The 22,882-nt window shown below is 36.4% G+C and overlaps 1 protein-coding gene across 1 annotated transcript in view; it reads right to left on the minus strand.

Annotated features, from left to right (window-relative positions):
* Nucleotides 1–538: 538 nt before the first annotated feature.
* Nucleotides 539–22,882, minus strand: part of adamts17 (ADAM metallopeptidase with thrombospondin type 1 motif, 17) — a 154,418-nt gene continuing 132,074 nt past the window's right edge. The window contains exons 20-23 of the mRNA XM_046857981.1: nt 20,092–20,296; nt 18,363–18,515; nt 4,692–4,869; nt 539–3,771 (exon numbers count right to left, since the gene is read on the minus strand). Coding sequence (XP_046713937.1) covers nt 3,620–3,771; nt 4,692–4,869; nt 18,363–18,515; nt 20,092–20,296 — 688 coding nt within the window. The 3' untranslated portion in view covers nt 539–3,619. The remainder of the gene's footprint in view (nt 3,772–4,691; nt 4,870–18,362; nt 18,516–20,091; nt 20,297–22,882) is intronic.

The raw sequence follows: 22,882 nt of genomic DNA on the forward strand, positions 1-22,882 counted from the left end.
TACAATATTCAGCTACACAAGCTTTTAAAAAAAAATATAGCAAGTTATAGTGTTGTAGACTACATCAGCAAGTCCTTGCAGCACCAGTATTGAAATACTGAAGAACAAACATGTCATGAATGACATGTGGAGAACTATTTCCCAATTAGACCTATAGCTTATAGATGTTAACTCAGTGGTTTTGGGTTACTGATCGTAAGGTCTGGGGTTCAAGACCTGGTATTGCCAAGCTGCCACTCCTGTTGCCCCTGAGCAAAGCCCTTAACCCTTGGTGCTCCATTGGTGCTGTATCATGGCTGACCCTGCACTCTGGCACCAGCTCCTAAAATCACTGGTATATGCAAAGATATTATTTTACTGTGTGTACTATTTCTTTCTTTCTTTCTTTCTTTCTTTCTTTCTTTCTTTCTTTCTTTCTTTCTTTCTTTCTTTCTTTCTTTCTGTTTGATGTTTTCCAATAACAATGTTGTTTCAGGACTTTTCTTGCACCATTTACATTTAAGGAATGCAAAACAAAAAGAAACCAGTTCCGGGTGTTATAAGATTTTATTTTTTTTATAACCATTAAAACAGTTTTAATCAAATTAGCACCATTAAAATAAAAAATGCAGAGTATGTACCAATCATGTGCAACTAAAGACATACAGTACTGGAATATATATACGGATATCTGCCCCATAGCAGTAAATAAAGCAATTTGCACCAATAGGCTGAAAATCTTTAAAATAGTAAGGTAGCTACATTTTAGTATTAAATAAACATCACAAACATACAGGTAAAAAAAAAATACATATGGAAGAACAATCATGAGAAAAACAGGACGAAAACAGGTTGAATTCCACAGTAGTGAAATTTGTCTAGCACCAAATGAACCCTGCACTGCCTGAGAAAACAGGGACCAAGATAAAATGCGTACACACACACACACACACACACACACACACACACACACACACACACACACACACAAACATGCTCACATAGGGACTTTGTGTAGTGTTAAAACCAGAAAAGTTCACATTTTACACCTGTAATCCAAAGTAATGAATCTAAATGTGAGCCTATAAACAGCTAGTGATGGCATCATCTAGAGTTCTCGATCCAGGTCGTTTTATGGCCTCATAATTTCGATTGCAAATAAAATAACACCTTGTTTGGAGCATGAGTCCTAGAATTATGATGAATCTGTATGTTAGTTAAACACCCACTCTTCTTACATATGTAAACAAATGTGCAAGATTCGTATTGAAAAAAAATCTAACAAACAGTACAAAAACTCTTAAACAATGAAACACAAAAGCAAACTAGTTTGAAATTGATGTTTTAGGGTGACAAACCCTTAAATTGAAAAAAAAAAAAAAAAGGTACGAGTATAGTTCAATAAATCTGTATTCATTCCATAGTCACGGAAACACAAAAGTCAAACGGGGTGTTTAGCCAATTGTGCTGACAATAAAAGAATTAGAAAAAAAAAGGAGGTTGAAGAATTGGCCTAGTCATTAGATTGATCTTATTCATTTAACGTCTTACACTTACTATATCAAGTATGTCACGATAGCATTTTTTGCTGTAGTGCATCCTACAGGCTATGCTAATGAGAAACAGCAAATTTGCACTTTTGCTCTTGCTTACCTGCATTTTTTTGGTATTATCTCAGGCTCCTAACCCTTGTCCTGGAGAACACCATGTCCTGCACATGTAAATGTTCTAGCACACCTGCTTCACATCAGGAAAAGCTATTAATAAGCTCATGTACAGGACAGTGGGTACACAAGGACCAGGGTTGGGAAACTTTGGTCTATAAAAAAAATTGTCTATTTTTTTATATAAGTCCAAACCTAGCAATGTTTCAAAAAATCTCTCATGCCCTGACCTATTTAGAGTTCCAGCTATGATATGTCTTGGCTGAACTTTGTTTTTTTTTTTTATGCAAACAGTGCATGTGAAATCTGGCAGTCCAAGATTGATGTATCCTGTGTATATTTATGTGCCAAAAGAAAGAACAGAATTGAACCATTAAAAAGAGTAAATTGGTGGATATGTGTGGCAAACATCGAAGATGAGAAGCTCTGGTGTGATTCGCTACCTTAAAATAAGAAGTCAAGCACCACCTAGATAAGTCTTGTACAAAAAATACAACCCCAATTCCAAAAAAGTTGATACACTGTGTAAAATGTAAATAAAAAACTGAATGTATCTCATAAACCCATTTTTCACAATAGAACATAGAAAACAAATCAAATGTTTCAACTGAGGAAATGTACCATTTTAAGAAAAAATAAAAAGGAGCTGAACTGGCCTGGCTGCACCCTAGACCTTTCACATTTTGAAAACATTTCGCGCATCATAAAACAATAAAATGCATAAAATGCAACAAAGGACACCCAGAAGTGTTGAGTTCTAGAATCCAGTATCAGACACATATGGGACAACATTCCTCTCCCAAAACTTCAGTAACTTATCTTCTCAGTTTCCAATTAGTATGCGGACAGAAGACGGGATGCTGCATGGTAATTATTTCCCTGTCCCAACTTTTTTGAGACCTGCTGCAGCCATAGAATTCAAAATTACATATTTTTCATTTTTTTATTAGTTTTATTGTGAATAAAAAATATATATATTTTTTAAGAGATTTGCAAATCATTGCATTCTGTTTTTGTTTAGATTTTACACAATGTGCCAACTTTTTTTGGAATTAGGGTTGTAAGTGATCACTGCAATAAGAAAGAGCATATCTTTTACTTTCACTACTTTCTCCTTCAGTGAACTGCCTGGTGAATTTTTTATTGATATTTAGCCCGATGTTTTCTCTGAAAAACCAAGAATGTGTAGTTTTCAGGCATCTGCCATATTGCTATAAAAAGGGGTAAAGTCTTTAGATGTTACTAGCTCTGCAAGTGTGTAGCATCAGTAAGTTTGCTTAGTATTTTTATAAAAGGATGTGCACAAATGAAGCCAGTATTAGTTGCTCTCAGGTATACATTCAGTTGGCAAAAGTCCTCTCTTAAAATCAGTCTTTGCTATGACCTATTTAGCTTTTACAGATGATCTAATATATGACAACTATGGCTTGTGTCATAGCCTATAGGGTGCAACTGGCCCTATAAAAATGTAATTCGGAACATCTTGTTAAGGCACTTAATGGACCTCTCTAAGGAATCTGGAAGGAATATAAGAAAATAAGAGAACTAATATGTGAATAAGATATGAAAATTACAATAATGTCCCATTGCTCAGTTCTGGTATTACTGGCCAACCAGTGGCTTTTAGAAAGCAACCTATACCCAATAGTTTCCTAAATGGTCAGCTTACTGTACAACAGCCAAGCTGCTATGCTGAAGAAGTCATCTCCAATGGCCTCCTATGTTCTGAACTTTGGTTTACAGCAAAACAATAAAAAAACTAAAGAAAAAAAGAAAAAGGTCATAGACCTTTTGCACCATTTTTAGGTCAAAACCTTAAACGTTTCGACATCCTACTTGATCGGACATGTGCATCAATTTACCGGTTACTGCAGAAAATCCTATAATCCTTAATAACAATATACACAGTGTCATTTATGACAGTACAAAAAAAATGACATAAAAAAGCTGCTACGTGGTAAGAAGTGCTGGGCTCATTAACTTTCGCGGGACATTGTGTTGGCGTAAAAGTCTCTGCAAGTTTGGCAGCAGCGTTGGTACCAGCGCATGTCCTGGCACAGATTCTTTTCCCGAATCACCCTGCAGTACACCGTCCACTGATCTCCTGTGCATTTATATGTCAGTGCCGCTGTTGGACAGAATACCGGAACAAGACAAGGGCAAGGACAAGAACAGAAAAAATTATATTATGCCTGTTAACTCTATATATTTAAGGTGTGTTATTTGTTTCTATAAAATGTGTGATGTTAAATTGATTAATGAACACAACATCATACCTTAATAGTCTATAGCTAGATTTTGTGGAATGTTCATAAGGCAAGTTTCTTTTTCTGTTAGTTTTAAACATTACAGTGCAGATAAACAATTATTCCCTCATATCTTTTTCTATTTATCTATCTCTTTCTCTCTCTCTCTCGCTCTCTCTCTCTCACTCTCAAGCTCTCCAAAAAAATAAACACTTATTTTACTGAGAACCCTGACAATGTAAACTCTGCTTTCCTGAAGATTTTCATGTTCTGGGAATCTCAACAAAGCACAGTTAACAGGAACCTGTTACAAAATCTAACCACTCGAGACGCCATCAAAAAGCGTCAGATCAACAATCGTACCCTTTGTTAAAAAATGTTTTAGGTTGTTGAAATAAGGATTATAGATGAATAAAGTGCTGCAACTCAGAAAGAAACATTTTCATTCCCATTAGGTTTGTTAGAGCATTTCTTTAAGCCTACGTCTTTCTCCTCACTCACTCTCTCCCATTTATTTCTATAGTCTGAGGAAAACATCTCAGTGAATGACCTTCAATGTATTTTTATTAGCGTTTTTTTCCACATTAAATGGAATTTTAAAGTATTTATCTTCCAGTAATCAGCTAAGCTAAACCCTGAACAATGTTCATGTATATTTTGATTTTTGAGCTGTTATCTGTCTGACAAGATGACAGATTATCTGAAATCAGCCAGAGACCTTAAAATCTAAAATGTGTCAGAAATGGGTTAAGGAATCTGTTTTTCAGAACTATAACTACAGTGTAGTAAGTGGTTTTCTTACCCAGTCTCGGTGAAGTTATGGTGTTGACATTAACTTTTTCATTGCAAGCCCCCTGATGGCATTGCCTGTATGCTGGTGGCTTAAGAACCTTGGGACAGTCACTCCCATGACGACCAGTCACTCTGTGCATGCACTGGACCACACGGGACTGAAGCCCCTTTCCACAGGATGATGAGCACTGAAATGAAATGATAGGTTACTAACTAAACAGTGTTAGGAAGCTTTATGCAACACGTTCAATCCATGGCTTACAATTCATTGGTTAGGTCTTTGTTTCAATGGACTGTATCTTGATCACATGTGAAGACTTGCATAATTCAAAAACTCTCAAAATTCTGATGACTGAACAAGAAATCAATACATGATTGTTTGAATATGCTTACAAATGTGAGTTGTCACAAGTATTGTTTATTTGGCAGAATTAATTTCCCTGGTTACAATTAGATACCTAATTTAATATGGTATGAAAGCTGAATTATGTGTGAGTGTGTGGTGTGTGTGTGTGTGTGTATGTGTGTGGAGGGGGGGTTATGACCATTTCATTCCTAGGACTGTAATCATTCCAATTAACATGTCATGTTAGTGAGAGACAAAGCAGAGCACTTCATTGTGAAGACTGTACTGTGAAAGAAAACTTAAAATTACAGCTTGACCTCTGACATTTACAACATACAGAAACTGGAGCCTCCTTCCATAAATGCTAAATAAACATCTCCTTATGAAAACAATTACATATTATATAAACAATTGCAAAATGTTACCTATACTCCCTGTGTAAGCTGTTGCTTGTGAACTGATCATTTATGAGAGGTTTCAGAACTACCATATGAGATGTGCAGTGACAGCTTTAGGATATACATACATAAGCTTCCAAAACGCAGCAGAATATTTGAGACCTGAAACTGCAAGCAAGTACAATATGGTGCTTGTATTTTTCCATTATTTTTTTCATGCTTTTTAGGTATCTATCTAGTAATGCAAATACTGCATCATGTTATGACATCTTGTCTTTTCCACCAGGAGCTGGATATTAACAGCCATGTAACGGTTCACATCACTGGAAGCTAGAAATGTAGCCAGAAAGTTTGCATACAGTAGAAAGACCCCTATACCATACAACCTACAAACAGCTATCAGACATCATGAACTCTGACTACAATACATAGTCAAAATTTGTCCAATTTTCACCATCTCATTCTATATATTCCTCATTCCTCATTCTATATATTCCTCATTCCTCTTTTGCTTTCATAATAACCACCGCTGTTTTGGGAAGGCGTTCAGATTTTGGAGCATGGCTATAGAAATTTGTATTTATTCAGCTACAAGAGCAGTAATGAGGTCAGGCACTGATGTTGGACAGGGAAGCCTAAAATGCAGTTGCAGTTCATGTTAAAGGCATGCAGTGAAGTCGAGGCCAGGATTTTATTCAGGCAACTCAAGATCTTCCAGCATCAAACCAACTCTGGCAAACCAAGGCTTTATGGTTCAAGGCTCACTTGTATACAAGACCATTGTTTTGCTGGAACAGGTTTGGGTTTCTTAGTTGAAGTGAAATATTTAGACAATTATGTGCTTCCAGCTTTATCGCAATAGTTTGGAGAAGGCCCATGAGTGTTATGTTCAGGCATTCACACACTTTTGGCTATTAATTGTATACATATTCTTGGCAATAATCAAAGTATGTGTGTGATTTTTAGATCAAATGTAAACTGTCTTTGCTGTTCGGTTTCTATTTAATGACACTTGAACAATGACTCCTTGAACTTTCTCTGAGAGACTCAAAATGTCAAAATGATTGTGGTTCTTTCTCCCATCCAGTTCCCCAATATGGGTTTATTTAAAGACAACATATTAGCTAAACGCATTCAGCGTGTTCCAGTACATTCTAATAAACATGCACATCCACAAACATGCAACAGATTCCATTAATCTTAAATCTTGGCAGGTCTCAACAATGATGAGCAATTAAAGCATAATAAGGCGAGTAAATTTTGATCCAGTAGGGTTTGCTGGCTTTTGTGCAAACGCATTAAAAATTCACTGAGGACCTTAAACTGCAGGCTAATTAATTTCATCAATTAAATGTCCATTCCCCCATCCATCAGAATCACACCCTGTGACCTTAGAGAGTTGAAACAAACATAGTGAAGACTATAAAAATGTTAAAAGCCCATTGATTAAACTGAATTTATTCATGAGCTGAAATAGTTAGGAACAAAGGGACCAAGAACCGAAGATTAATATATTGTGTCGATCAGATTAAAAACTATTTGCAGACCCAATTATGACTATGTCCAAACACAGCTTTTTACATTTATCAAAGTGAAGCAGAATATAACAGCAGTACACAACTGAAAAATTTAGTTTCAAACACCAAACAGTTTGTACATTCAGATGGAAAGCCAGACTACCCATCTGGGTCTGAAATATAGAGAGGAGCACAGAAAGACTTATATGCAATTAATATATTAAATAATTGTGATAAGTAGATTCCACCAAGCGGCAATCAAAACAAAGAGTGCGCGCTTTACCCTGATTGGTGGCTCGCTGCGTGTTTGAAAAATTACGTTTTTATCTGCTCATAAATAAAAAAAAAAACAGTGATTTGACAAACTGTATTTGAGTAAAAAGTTAAATATTTGAAATGTAGTGAAATTAAAGTAAAAGTCTCCCCAAATGGAAATATAGATATGTGAAAAGCTATTTAAGTACAGTAATGAATTACATTTACTTCGTTAATGTCCAACACTGGTTACAATGGCATATGGACTACAATTACCATTAACAGATTTGCTCTCAACAATGACAAAACTATAATTAATAAATATCTGGTTTTGTCCAGATGAGAATCGGATCCCTTTTGAGTACGTTCCCTTCTCAACATTTCTTCCTGATACCATTTTTAAGTTTGTCCCTGCCACTATTGCCACTGGATTGCTCATTACAGATACATTTATACAGATAAATACAAATTAATACAGATGATTTTTATTTATAAATGAATTTTTGTAATCAGTTTTATGCTTATTTGTTGCTTATCTCTAGAACTTTTTTCTTTAGTGCTGTCGCCTCTTGCCTGCTCATTAGGCATTAAAACTTATACAGTAACTTGATTTTAGTAAAGCTGCTTTGTAATAACATCAAACTATGCGATTAAAAAATGAATTGAATTGGTGTAGTGTGCATTCTCTGCTCCCTCCAAATCGACAATGACACACAATTTCATAACAAAATGTTACCAGGCTTGTTGCAATTGATTTTGAAAGTACTGTGGTAATAGTAAAATTATTATGTTTCTTGTTTGAATCCTGTCAAATAATTGGTTATCTAGGAAGACCCTATCACATCTACTTTATCATGTTTTCCCAATAAACAGCACTTAAATACACAGACCCATAAACAGATTTAATTGCTCACTGCTGTTGTATACAGTGCACTGATTGGGAAGGTAACACAAGGAATCTGTTTGGTGTGATATAATTGTGCTGGCAGATTTGAACCAATTTCAACCTCCCATCCAGTTGACAAATGTAGCATATAATTTTTTTATCTGTTGCCAGCACTCACAATGTGTTTCACATAATTGGGCAAATATGGCATTCCAGAAAAAAAAATACTGAATCATCCAAGTAGGAAATATAATTTATGGCTCAGTTTGAATGAATGCAATATGCCACATAGTGAGCAAAATCACACCAAGTCATTCAGACTAGTGTATTAACCTTAAGTCTTAACACGAGATAAGTATAATCTGCTACGGTATATTAAGATAGTTTGTGGAATACTGTAATTTACAACTGTCCACAAATATAATCACTATTTCAAAAAAGAGAAAGTGAGTAAAACTTTGGATGCTGGATTTTACCGATACTGATAGCTAGGTTGGATCGTACTTGCCATTAAACGACTAATCAATCAATAGTTTTTAAAATGCACATACAAACACTAGACATAGTTTGTAAATGTAAATGTAAAATACAATTTAAAAAGTACTGAATCATAAAAAATTGCTAAATGAAATAATCTGAATATATTAATTAATAAATATCATTATATAACCGATAAATTATAAATAATACATATAATATAGCGCTCTCCGTGCAGCATACAGTCTCACATGTAAAAACAAACAGTATGTGGCATCAGTGATTCGCCTCTAGAGGCCGCTCTTGTAATGACAGCAGACCAGTAGCCAGAAATCTGTATGGATTTTTTTGCCAATAGTCAATAGTTCCAGCAACTAATCTGTCAACATCTAATGACAAAAGAAAGTCTCCTGCTTTCCAATACATATTTGAAAAATGAAACGCATCCTTAGGATTAGACTGATGCATCTACTTGATTGCTAAACTGATATATGTATGACTCCCCATACAACAAACATTTCATCGTGTGAACTAAATCTCCTGCAGCCTCCTTGAACTGGAACCACAGCCTTGCCGCTAAGGTGAAACCGAAGGCCTGTTCCACACGACCTTGCCAAAGATCACCACTTCTTCACTGCACCTCCTCGATCTGCAGAATGAAAAGTGAACCATGCACTAGTGCTCAGGGTGCTGAGGGAACATAATCCTTCAGGTTTCTTCACTCTGAGCTGTGTTTGTAAAGTATAGCTGTTAACCACAGGCAGGACAAGCCCAAGGGTCCTGTTGGCCTTTAGTCCTAAACCTTGCTCATAAAAGATTATATTAAACTGCTGTCCTAAAGGCAGAGGGTGAAGAAATGTCTGAAAACTTTATCATGGACAGGGACATCAGGCTTGACCTTGTTTCCTTTTTATTGAAAATGTCCAAGGGTTATAAATGAAGGGTTACATTTATAAAAAAATATATAAATGTTGATTTATAAAATAACTTCACAAATATACACTGGCACACAAACCTAAAAAAGCTAGCAGTGATGAACAGTTGCAGCAAAAACCTACTGTTCATCATATTATCTGGTTTAAAAGATCCACTTATTCTACACCATATGGACAAACATATTATGACACCTGACTTTTCTTAAGTTCATCTGCTCAAACTGTTACCATAAAGTTGAAGGTACAGCTGTGTGGTAGAAGGTACAATGTCCTTAGATGTGGTACAGCCATTAAATCTCCTCTATATCTTTGAACTAGGAGACTCAAATCTGTTCCAGAATGACAATACCCCTATGCACAAAGCGAGCTCCATTAAGATATGGTTTAGCTGGGTTGGAGTGGAAGATCTTGAGTGGCCTGCTATAGAGCTCTGACCTCAACCCTATTAAAGACCTTTAGAAGGAATTGAAATGCTGACTGCACCCAGGCCTCTTCAACCTGTATCAGTACCTGACTTTACTAACACCACTGTGGCTGAATTAGAACATCTTACCACAAGAGTGGGGCTTATTTTAAAAGCAAATGGAGCCCAAATGTGGAATGGGATGTTCAAAATGTATCTAATAGTCATGTGTCCACAAACCCTTTGTCAATTTACAGTAGAATATACTCATGTGGCTAAGAGAGACAGTAAAACCTATTTAATAGAAATATACGATCAATTAACACACTGCATGAGGCAATGGGGCAGAGAACACACAGTGTATGTACCTTTATTCTGGTGTTCCACAAGTAACATTACATTACAACATTACACTCCCTCTGCTATGCAAGAACAGGTAGCAAAATCTTGACACTTTTGTAGATTGTCCCAGTGGCACAGTGCGTAATGGTACTGCCTCACTGGGTCCCCTGAGATCAATTTTTTTGTTCTCCCAGAAGATATCAGAACGACATCATAATTGGAGACACTGCATATTTCAAAGACTAAATTATTTTGATAGATAAAGTTATGAATGAACTTAAAGCTAGCAGAAGCTTATCAGTTTATTGTTCATGCTATCATAACATTTTCTTGTTCAGTTAACAAATAACAGCAATTATTTTCCTTATAAAAAAAAAGAAGAACATACATATTGGGACACCTGACTTTTCAAACCTTATGTGGTTCTTTCACAAACTGTTACCACAAAATTGAAGGCACACAATTGTAGAAGATGTCTTTGGAAATGGCAGCATAATATTTTCCCTCGAACTACAGACTTAAACTTATTCCAGCATGACAATGCCCCTGTGCACAAAGCAGATCCAGGAAGATGTGCTTTACATGGGTTGAAGTGGAAGATCTTGAATAGCTTTGACCTCTATTGTACACCATTGAGATTAATTTAAACACTGACTGAACCCCATACTTCCTCACCCTGGCAAGTTTTAACATTTAAAGGGTTTTGCCCATGCCAAGTTACTGAAAAAAAAACTACTTAAGAAAAATCAGGCAACACTGGAGGCATCAAACTATTCACAGGGAATTTGCATAAAAATCTATTTGAGCAACTTCATAATTCAACTCTGACTTTTGAATCATTAGTATAATATATGAATTAATATTATTTACTTAAATACTAAAAAACCTCTAAGATAATGTCATAAGTCATACAGTCATGGCCAAAATTGTTGGCACTCCTGAAATTTTTCCAGAAAATCAAGTATTTCTCACAAAAAACTGTTGCATTAAAACATGTTTTGCTATACACATGTTTATTCCCTTTGTGTGTATTAGAACAAAACAAAAAAAGGGAGGGGAAAAAAGCTAATTTGACATAATGTCACACAAAACTCCAAAAATTGGATTTGAATTTTTTTTACTTTTTTAAGATTTTACTTTAGCTTCACTACATTTCAAAGTCAGATATTGTACTTTTTACTCAACTACAAAAATCTGTTGTTTCTTAAAACATATATAGGTTGGTGAGAATGTCTTGGCTAAAAAAATATGTGCATCACTCTCACATAAGGCACTCCCGTATCATCCTGAATGTGGAAGCTCACACATAAGAGCCCATGAAAGCATCTATACAATGCCTTTTCAGCATCCACTCTTCAGCATGTTTGCAGAAATAGACAGGTGAATGTCTTTTATTTTTTCATTTGTAATTTTACCTAAATCCAGAGTGGTATTGCTTTAGCACTCAAGCAGAATAATAAGGGGAAAGGCATCCCAAGAGGAATATACACAATTTTGTAGAAAATGACCTGAGGCCATAAAGATAAAAAGATAAAAAAAAAAAACTGAAGAAAAATAGGATTGAATCATATTGTGAATAATGTGTGTGTGTGTGTGTATATATATATATATATATATATATATATATATATATATATATATATATATATATATATATACCGTATACAGCTGCAAATAAGTATTTGAACACCTGTCTATCAGCTAGAATTCTGACCCTCAAAGACCTGTTAGTTTGCCTTTAAAATGTCCACCTCCACTACATTTATTATCCTAAATTAGATGCACCTGTTTGAGGTCGTTAGCTGCATACAGACACCTGTCCACCCCATACAATCAGTAAGAATCCAACTACTAACATGGCCAAGACCAAAGAGCTGTCCAAAGACACTAGAGACAAAATTGTACACCTCCACAAGGCTGGAAAGGGCTACGGGGAAATTGCCAAGCAGCTTGGTGAAAAAAGGTCCACTGTTGGAGCAATCATTAGAAAATGGAAGAAGCTAAACATGACTATCAATCTCCCTCAGACTGGGGCTCCATGCTAGATCTCACCTCGTCGGGTCTAAATGATCCTAAGGAAGGTGAGAAATCAGCCCAGAACTACACGGGAGGAGCTGGTCAATGACCTGAAAAGAGCTGGGACCACCGTTTCCAAGGTTACTGTTGGTAATATACTAAGACGTCATGGTTTGAAATCATGCATGGCATGGAAGGTTCCCCTGATTAAACCAGCACATGTCCAGGCACGTCTTAAGTTTGCCAATGACCATTTGGATGATCCAGAGGAGTCATAGGAGAAAGTCATGTGGTCAGATGAGACCAAAATAGAACTTTTGGGTCATAATTCCACTAAATGAGTTTGGAGGAAGAAGAATGATAAGTACCATCCCAAGAACACCATCCCTACTGTGAAGCATGGGGGTGGTAGCATCATGCTTTGGGGGTATTTTTCTGTACATGGGACAGGGCGACTAAACTGTATTAAGGAGAGGATGACCGGGGCCATGTATTGTGAGATTTTGGGGAACAACCTCCTTCCCTCAGTTAGAGCATTGAAGATGAGTCGAGGCTGGGTCTTCCAACATGACAATGACCCGAAGCACACAGCCAGGATAACCAAGGAGTGGCTTTGTAAGAAGCATATCAAGGTTTTGGCGTGGCCTAGCCAGTCTCCAGACCTAAACCCAATAGAGAATCTTTGGAGGGAGCTTAAACTCCGTGTTTCTCAGCGACAGGCCAGAAACCTGACTGATCTAGAGAAGATCTGTGTGGAGGAGTGGGCTAAAATCCCTCCTGCAGTGCGTGCAAACCTGGTGAAAAACTACAGGAAACATTTGACCTCTGTAACTGCAAACAAAGGCTACTGTACCAAATATTAACATTGACTTTCTCAGGTGTTCAAATACTTATTTGCAGCTGTATCATACAAATAAATAAAAAAAAAATCATACATTGTGATTTCTGGATTTTTTTTTTAGATTATGTCTCTCACAGTGGACATGCACCTACGATGACAATTTCAGACCCCTCCATGATTTCTAAGTGGGAGAACTTGCAAAACAGCAGGGTGTTCAAATACTTATTTTCCTCACTGCATATATATATATATATATATATATATATATATATATATATATATATATATATATATATATATATATATATATATATATATATATATATATATACATATATATATATATATATATATATATATATATATATATATATATATATATGTATACAGTGGAACCCACATATCTCGACCTTGGTTAACTCGACAACCCTATTTAGTCGACGTTTTTGAAGTGAACCAACATATACCAACAATAACGGACGGTGAGAGTGTGGAAGTTTAAATAGGAGCTGGTGATGATGCTAAACGAGCACCATATGTGCGCAATTGAAGCCGGGAGCTTCAGAAAAAGCGGGCGAGAAAGCACCTGGCACGCCGAAGGGGGCGTGGCAGGTGGTTTCCTGACAATTAACAAACATGTATGTACATTTTTATAGCATGCCTTCATCAAACAAATCGCGGCAACACTGTTGTGTAAAAAAACCCTCCAAAAAGACGTGCATGCACATTCTTATTTATTAACGCACATCATGTACATAAAGAAATATCAAGCACGTTAATATATTGCCGCCATATTGATTTTCGTTTATCTCGATCATCGGTTATCTTGATGCTTTTTGGCGACCCCCTAGGACATCGACATAACCAGGTTCCACTGTATATATATATATATATATATATATATATATATATATATATATATATATATATATATATATATATATATATACACACACATACAGATACCTCGACATACACCTTTTCGATTTCCATCATTTTCACTTTTGTGTTTTTTTTGTTAATGATAGGGAAAAATTTTATTCCACTAATGTCAGTTTGTGCAACTTTGCATTGGTCAGCAAAAAAAAATTAAAATCTGAAAATCACAAAAAAGATTTATTTAAATGTATTGAAATATATAAAGCCATAGTTCCAGCATAGTGGCAATGGTTCATAGCAGTTTATTTAAACTCTAAGTTTGTGTTATTTTATAGTATATTGTTTTGCATTGAATTTCTGATTTTAATATTTGTTCCCTTGAGTGTAAAATACAATTCTAACTGCTAGTGTTGGTGCTTCTAAGCATCATACTATATCATTAGAAGATAATTAAAAGCATGTGGAAAATATATGCTAAGATTAAATGAAGTCATAAAACACCATGAAAATAGTGAAATGGTTGCTGCCATAGCTTGTGCTTTTGGTTGCCACCAGTGGTGGACAGTAACGAAGTAAATGAAATTTGTTAATGTAAAGTATTTCTATTTGGAGATTTTTTTGGATTTTATTTAAGATTTTACTTCAGCTTCACTACATTTCAAAGTCAGATATCTTACTTTTTACTCAACTACAAAAATCAGTTGTTTCTTTACATTTATGAATGAATAAAAACGTAATTTTGAGAGGAATAAATGATGGAAGGAACTCCCAACACCCGCAGCCTTATTTTTGCATTTGTTTGTTTAGTTTGAATGTTTTGGGCTCATTATAATTTTAATAGATAGCAATCAGTGTTTGACTCATTAATAACATTCTAATAATAGATTGATGTACTAAAAGTAACATTAGAGTCTTTTCACATAACCTGAGTTGATTAAGCAAGTCTTGTGACAAAAATGTTAATGGGAACATTATAGCCATAATAAATCATTGTACTTTGGATAGTTTTGAAGGCAAATATTTTTGTAATTTTACTCAAGTAAAAGTTAAAAGGTAAAAGCACTTTTACTGCAGCAATGTTTTTACTACTTTAACTCAAGTACATGGTTGTTGTGAGGAGGTTGAGGTTTTCGTTGGGTGTGATGAGGATGGACAGGATTAGAAATGAGTTTATTAGAGAAACAGCGCATGTAGGACATTTTGGAGACAAGGTGAGGGAGGCGAGATTGAGATGGTTTGGACATGTGCAGAGGAGGGACATGGGGTATATCAGTAGAAGAATGCTGAAGATGGAGCTGCCAGGAAGGAGGAAAAAAAGAAAGACCAAAGAGGAGGTTTATGGATGTGGTAAGGGAAGACCTGCAGGTAGTTGGTTTGAAAAAGGCAGATGTAGAGACAGGGGTGTTTGGAGATGGACGATCCGCTGTGGCAACCCCTAATGGGAGAAGCCGAGAGAAGAAGATGAAGAACTCAAGTACATGGTTTATGTACTTCCTCCACCACTAGGAACTGCCATGGTTCTATAGTATCAGTATAGGTAACGGCTAACTCAAATTTTCCAACAGATCAACATCCCCCATCCACATCTAAAATTATTATTAGTTAAAATGTACAAATCTACTAAAAAATACAGTAAACATGTTGGATTATCAACTGATTATATTAGCGACATTACAGGGTTGCTTATAAAGGTTAGTGGGGTGTCCAGGTTGTTTCTTCAACAGTTTATGCGACTCATGCCATAAGTCTTGGAACGAATTAATGATGTGAGGCAAGGTGTTTCTGTATTACCTTAGTAATTAACCCGTGTTAAAAGCAGAGTTATTCCAGATCAAATCAGTGTAGCTGAACGCAAGCACAGCTAGTGTACATAAAGTCCCTCTACATGCCCATCTGTGCGTGGTGGTCTCATGCAAATTTAGCAAATCTAATCTGGAAACTGGCCCCAGCTTTCCGAGCTTGTCTGTGAAGAGCTCAGGCTGCCTGGGATTCAATTTTTTTGTTACCTCTGAAATCACTATATCCTATAAACAAAGAAACAATCAGGCTTTATCTTATTGATGTGTTCAGTGTTTAGATTAGCACTTCACCTCTAAGAGGCTGTATGATAATGGTCAACACATAATACATATGAAGATCTTCACATGAAGAAAAAATATTTAGGCTCATAACGAAACTCATTCTCTTCTGAGTGACAGAGTAAATTGGGATTTTGATCATTGCATTACAAAGCATTACTGAGAACAGAAAACATGACCTAAAATCTTGATGGGGTTTTAGGTGGTGGTGAACATTTAAGCTTCTATTACAGACATTGTAGCTACTTTATCTTTGTCAAAACACTAAAAAACACCAAACAATAATCGGTTATGATAATGTGATATACGTGTTATATCTAAAATTGTGTTGATATTTGTACCCAAAAATATGTACCTATACAGGGAGTGCAGAATTATTAGGCAAGTTGTATTTTTGAGGATTAATTTTATTTGAGGATTTAATTTGAACAACAACCATGTTCTCAATGAACACAAAAACTCATTAATATCAAAGCTGAATATTTTTGGAAGTAGTTTTTAGTTTTAGCTATTTTAGGGGGATATCTGTGTGTGCAGGTGACTATTACTGTGCATAATTATTAGGCAACTTAACAAAAAACAAATTCATACCCATTTCAATTATTTATTTTTACCAGTGAAACCAATATAACATCTCAACATTCACAAATATACATTTCTGACATTCAAAACCAAACAAAACAAATCAGTGACCAATATAGCCACCTTTCTTTGCAAGGACACTCAAAAGCCTGCCATCCATGGATTCTGTCAGTGTTTTGATCTGTTCACCATCAACATTGCGTGCAGCAGCAACCACAGCCTCCCAGACACTGTTCAGAGAGGTGTACTGTTTTCCTCCTTGTAAATCGCACATTTGATGATGGACCACAGGTTCTCAATGGGGTTCAGATCAGGTGAACAAGGAGGCCATATCATTAGATTTTCTTCTTTATACCCTTTCTTGCCAGCCACGCTGTGGAGTACTTGGACGTGTGTGATGGAGCATTGTCCTGCATGAAAATCATGTTTTTCTTGAAGGATGCAGACTTCTTCCTGTACCACTGCTTGAAGAAGGTGTCTTCCAGAAACTGGCAGTAGGACTGGGAGTTCAGCTTGACTCCATCCTCAACCCGAAAAGGCCCCACAAGCTCATCTTTGATGATACCAGCCCAAACCAGTACTCCACCTCCACCTTGCTGGCGTCTGAGTCGGACTGGAGCTCTCTGCCCTTTACCAATCCAGCCACGGGCCCATCCATCTGGCCCATCAAGACTCACTCTCATTTCATCAGTCCATAAAACCTTAGAAAATCAGTCTTGAGATATTTCTTGGCCCAGTCTTGACGTTTCAGCTTGTGTGTCTTGTTCAGTGGTGGTCGACTTTCTGCCTTTCTTACCTTGGCCATGTCTCTGAGTATTGCACACCTTGTGCTTTTGGGCACTCAGTGATGTTGCAGCTCTGAAATATGGCCAAACTGGTGGCAAGTGGCATCTTGGCAGCTGCACGCTTGACTTTTCTCAGTTCACGGGCAGTTATTTTGCGCCTTGGTTTTTCCACACGCTTCTTGCGACCCTGTCGACTATTTTGAATGAAACGCTTGATTGTTCGATGATCACGCTTCAGAAGCTTGGCTATTTTAAGACTGCTGCATCCTCTGCAATATATCTCACTATTTTTGACTTTTCTGAGCCTGTCAAGTCCTTCTTTTGACCCATTTTGCCAAAGGAAAGGAAGTTGCCTAATAATTATGCACACCTGATATAGGGTGTTGATGTCATTAGACCACACCTTCTCATTACAGAGATGCACATCACCTAATATGCTTAATTGGTAGTAGGCTTTCCAGCCTATACAGCTTGGAGTAAGACAACATGCATAACGAGGATGATGTGGTCAAAATACTCATTGCCTAATAATTCTGCACTCCTGTATATATATATATATATATATATATATATATATATATATATATATATATATATATATATATATATATATATATATATTCAGAGGACACTAAATTTGCACTGCTATACACGCTGCACATTGACTACTCTAAAATATATCCAATTTCCATTTCTATCTCTATTGTCCCTTGAGATGTTTTACTAAAATGGTTGCTGAATAGTGAGGGGTGTACTTACTTTTGTAAGATACTGTAGTATTCAGTTGATACATTATACCCAAAAAATCCAGTATTAATGCTTTAAAATATGTAGCAGTAGTTTGGGGAATGGTAAAGGTGTGTTGGTAAACCACAAGCATTTGGCCATAATATGTGTGTGTGTGTGTGTGTGTGTGTGTGTGTGTGTGTGTGTGTGTGTACCTTGGACCAGTCTCCAGTCTTCCACTCAAAGCATTTAGAGTAATCTTCGCATTGCTCCTGGTGGGTGGGACGGGAAGCAGGGTCACAGAGCCCCTGAGGATTTCTGCATGTCACTGTTCTTTTCCTGACGCCCTGCCCACAATTAAATGAGCACTGGAAGGATGGAGAAAAAATTATAGAAAAAAAATGGTGGATATAGAGGGAAAACAAGTTCGAACAAGGAAAAAAAAAAAAACAGACTTGTTAAAGGCACCCCCTGTGAAGTCCTATTAACTAGTTTCTCCAATGAAAGAAGCTTTTCTTAATGAAGTGAAGAAAACACAACATCCTGGACACAGATTAAAAATGGAGGGAGGGGAAGAGAGTGTGAGAGAGAGAGAGAGAGAGCTAGAGAGAGAGAGAGAGAGAGAGAGAGAGAGAGAGATAGAGAGAGAGAGAGAAGCAAAAACTACCACAGTGCCCTCCACAGGCCAAGCTAAAGAGTCACAGTTACATATATTATATATAAGCCTTAAGATTCCTTTATAGAAATTCCATTAGAATAGACATTGATTTAGTATAACTACACTATACACTCACTGTCCACTTTAATAGAAACACTTGTACTCCTGAAGTAATCAGTGCAATACATGACACCATGCAAATACAGGCCAAGAGCAACGATACAGTGAATAATTATATCAAACATCAGAATGGGTAAGATGTGTTACTTGTTCATGGTAATTAAATATAATAACCACTCTATACAAGTGTGTTGAGCATAAAAGCATCTCAGAATGCATAAAGCACCCAAACCTGAGGCAGAATCTGAGGCAGCCACGCTGCAAGGACTGCACCACAAAGCCAATAGGTTGACTAGTATTCCTGTCCCTTTCTTCTTTTCGAATCTCTCTGATTCATTCTCAACCCTAAGCCTGGATGGAGTTCCTTTTTTAATTGGAGACCACTCTGTATAACTGAGGATGGTTTCACATGAACAGCCTAAAGATTCATAAAGTTTCTGAGCATCTTTGGACTGTAATTAATATGAACAATCTGCTAAAACAGTTTAAAACAAAGTGCAAGAGGCCATGTGCAAAATAGTAATAAAATTTGACTAAACATAAAAGTAGTAAAATATACAATATCATTAAAAAAAAGAAGTAAACTGTAAGAACTTCAAACAGAAAAAAAAAAACAAGCATTAAAATACAACAATTAAAATAAACGTTAAGAAGTAGACGACTAAACACACCCTCTACTACACAACAAAGGCTTTGGTGATATATATTATACAGTAAAGAGCCTCTAATGATAGACCTGCAGTTAAAAGAAATGATGTCTTTTGGTTTGATGTCATCAATTAGCACACTGATTTATTGGGTGTGCAGTAATGAAGCACATCTGTGCTTTCATGTACAGTATCTACTGTACATGAAAGCTGTAATTCATCTTCCATTTCTTTCCATGTCACATCTCTTTTTGCCCTGCCATGATGTATCTGTGACAGAACTTGCTGCCATTACAATTTCGACAGTCAACTTTTCTTTTAAATTCCTCATTTACTTTACAGTCTTCTCCTATGCCATTGTTCTACAAGGGGCTTATGGGTGAGTGATTCAGCAGTGTTCACAATGTGCTAAAAAATATTTGCCAAGATTTTTTCATTGCAGTTTATTCTCTCACATACAGTATACATGGATTTGCATGCCTAATGCACAAGCTTTTAATGAACTCAGTATTTTCAAACCTGGCTCCACTCTGAGGCATCCCATGTGGTCAGGCAGTGGCGTCCCTCGCAGTGTTGAATGCTCTCCGGCTTCACACCTAGGCAGTAGAGTTCTCGTGTGGTGAGAAACGAGCCGTTCTGGAGCTGATAAACACAGCCAACCTCACGCTGTTGGGCACCTTTTCCACACGTCACCGAACACTCGCCCCAGTCACCTGCCACCCATCTTAGTTAAAGAGAGATGGAGAAAGAGAGTAAATATATGGAGAGACAGTGATAAAAGTACAGTTCTTTCACATAGGAAAAGGGCCCCTAATTTTTGAATCTAGAGCAATTTCCATATGCTCACCCCAGCACTGGAAGTGGATACTGATCCAGAGAAAAGCCCAAATACAAATCCTGTAAACTGTGAGACGCTCCTTTTGGCTCCTGTATGTTACAATCATCAAACTAAGTCTCAAATCCAAGCATGCAAAGGCATAGTTAATAGTAGTGTGGGACCTTGACATTTAGAAATGACTTCCAGGTTTTCACAAACAAATCTCCAGAAAAAGCCTCGTAGGCAATTTTTTAAACATTTTTTTGAGGCATCATGTTCCTTCCTGATTTCTCCAGCCCATAATCAATTCAGCTTTTTTCCCCCTTTAGATAAATGCTGTTTTACAGTTTACATAAAAAGCTCTGAGAAAAATAATGAAGGGAAAAAAAACTGCACCAAAGAAACAATGGATATAATTTGTCTGATGGCTTTTAATGTTTCCTTACAAAAAAAAATGTCTATATTTCTCTAGATCTTTAGGGGAAAAAAACATTCTAAAATGATTTCTTTACGCACAAAAAGATTTCATACAACAAGCCCTTGTGTCTTATTATCACTAACCCTGAGAAGCCTATAAACCCACTGGTCAAGATATTAGAACCACCTGTACATGCAATTATTTAAAAAGCCAAACATGAAGATCTAGAGCTTATCCCGCCATTATTTTAATGCTGAAATAATAATAAAAACGACACAAATATAGTTTAAGAGCTTTATGTTAATTTTTACATCAAAATGATAAAAAGGCATCTTTGTGTGGGGTTTAAGTATTTCAGAAGCGCCTGATCTCCTGGATTTTCATGCACAACTCTGCTTGTAGTTTATCTAAGTTGCCTTTTATTTCAACTTTAAAAAGATAAAAAAGCATTGTAAGTTTCATCTACCCGGTTTCCCATTGTTGCCTCAATATCAACTCTGTCTGCCTTGACCTTGAGTACGGACACGTCTGTATTAACTCTGTGGCATGACCCATATCATTAGTATATTATCTGTTCTTGTATAATCCCTATTTCATGCATAAATCCAACTTCTTTTGACTTCTGATAATAAAAAGGCACACCGAATGATGCAATTGCATTCGTATAGAAAATATGCCATAAAGTTGCATAATAACAACAATTATTAATAATAATAACAATACTAGCACTAATAAACCCAGTGAATAAAGATGACAGCATCCTCCCAGTGTGATATGGCCACTGCAACTCTATTGTTACAGGCCTGGTCATGTATTTTTTAATTTAATAAACAGTAAATCACCAAATGTTCCTCAGAGAATAAAAACAATAGTGTCAGCGCTTAGACTTTCATAATAACCTCAGCACTGATGACCCAACAGTGGGACCAGAGAAACAGCTGGAATCTGCAGGGAGCTTTTCTATCTCCAAGCACCTGATGTTGTAATAAACCTAAAGCCAATTTAATGCCTATAAAAAGACTGCACTACTTTTTTCCTGTTCTTATTGTTTTTGGATTTTTATTTAGTCAGGTATTTCTGGCAGCTCATTTCCTTCTCTTATATAAAGCTTTTTTTGTACACTGCTTGCAACCGATACTTTAAATGCTTGACAAAAGGAAACACTGTAAAAAGAGCACAAAAGGAAGGTAAAGTGGCATAAAAATACAAAATTAACGAGACAAATGTATCATGATGTCTGACATGGCAGTTTTCACAGGTGGCTCTTTTTTTTTTACGTCTTCCTATTCATGTTACTGTACCTCAGTCCTGTTAGAATGGTTAAATGGCATTTGGCTAGACACTTGGCATACGTAATTCAGCAGGGGAACACATGGCTAGACAGCTACATTGATTTTGGCTTTTCTGTAGAACTGTAGAGGTCTTTGAAGTTTCTGGTAGCTAATATTTTCCTGCTCTTAATTGCTATTATTTTAAAGCCTGAATTTAGCATTACACGGGTTTTAAATGTTCAAGGAATAAATGGTATTTTCACAGTTTCACAATGGCTTACTGTAACTACCACTGTAATCAGCAGGTTAACTAACAATCTACCATAATAAGGTAATGAAATAAATGAACTACATTGTTGTTACTATCATGTTGTTACTGAGTTGCTACATTAACTTGTTAGTGCTAAATAGTTGACTTCATAAGAAGCTGTCACTACCATTTAATGAAATTTTTGCTGGCGCTTGTGTATAGAGGGAATGGCCTCTAAGAATGCAACATGAAAATCCCTCAAAAAAGTGTTAAAACAGAGGGTGTGTTAAACATTGTAATAGAACACAGCTGCCAAAAACACCCCAGGGACAAATTACTACAACATAGTCTCAAACAACTGGATTTCAGGTCCAGGCTAAAGGCTTTTCAATCCTAGCTGCTCTGTGTACAAACAGGTTCAGTAAGCTGCAATCCACCACTCAGAGACATGTACATTTAAACTTTCCCTGTGGTGCTAAGCACTTTAATTTAGCACTTCTAAATACCTTTTTTCTGCAAAACTAAACACATCAACGATGAAGCATTCTGGGATT

The sequence above is a fragment of the Silurus meridionalis genome, chromosome 9, assembly GCF_014805685.1.
Source record: "Silurus meridionalis isolate SWU-2019-XX chromosome 9, ASM1480568v1, whole genome shotgun sequence".
In the NCBI taxonomy this organism is placed as follows: domain Eukaryota; kingdom Metazoa; phylum Chordata; class Actinopteri; order Siluriformes; family Siluridae; genus Silurus; species Silurus meridionalis.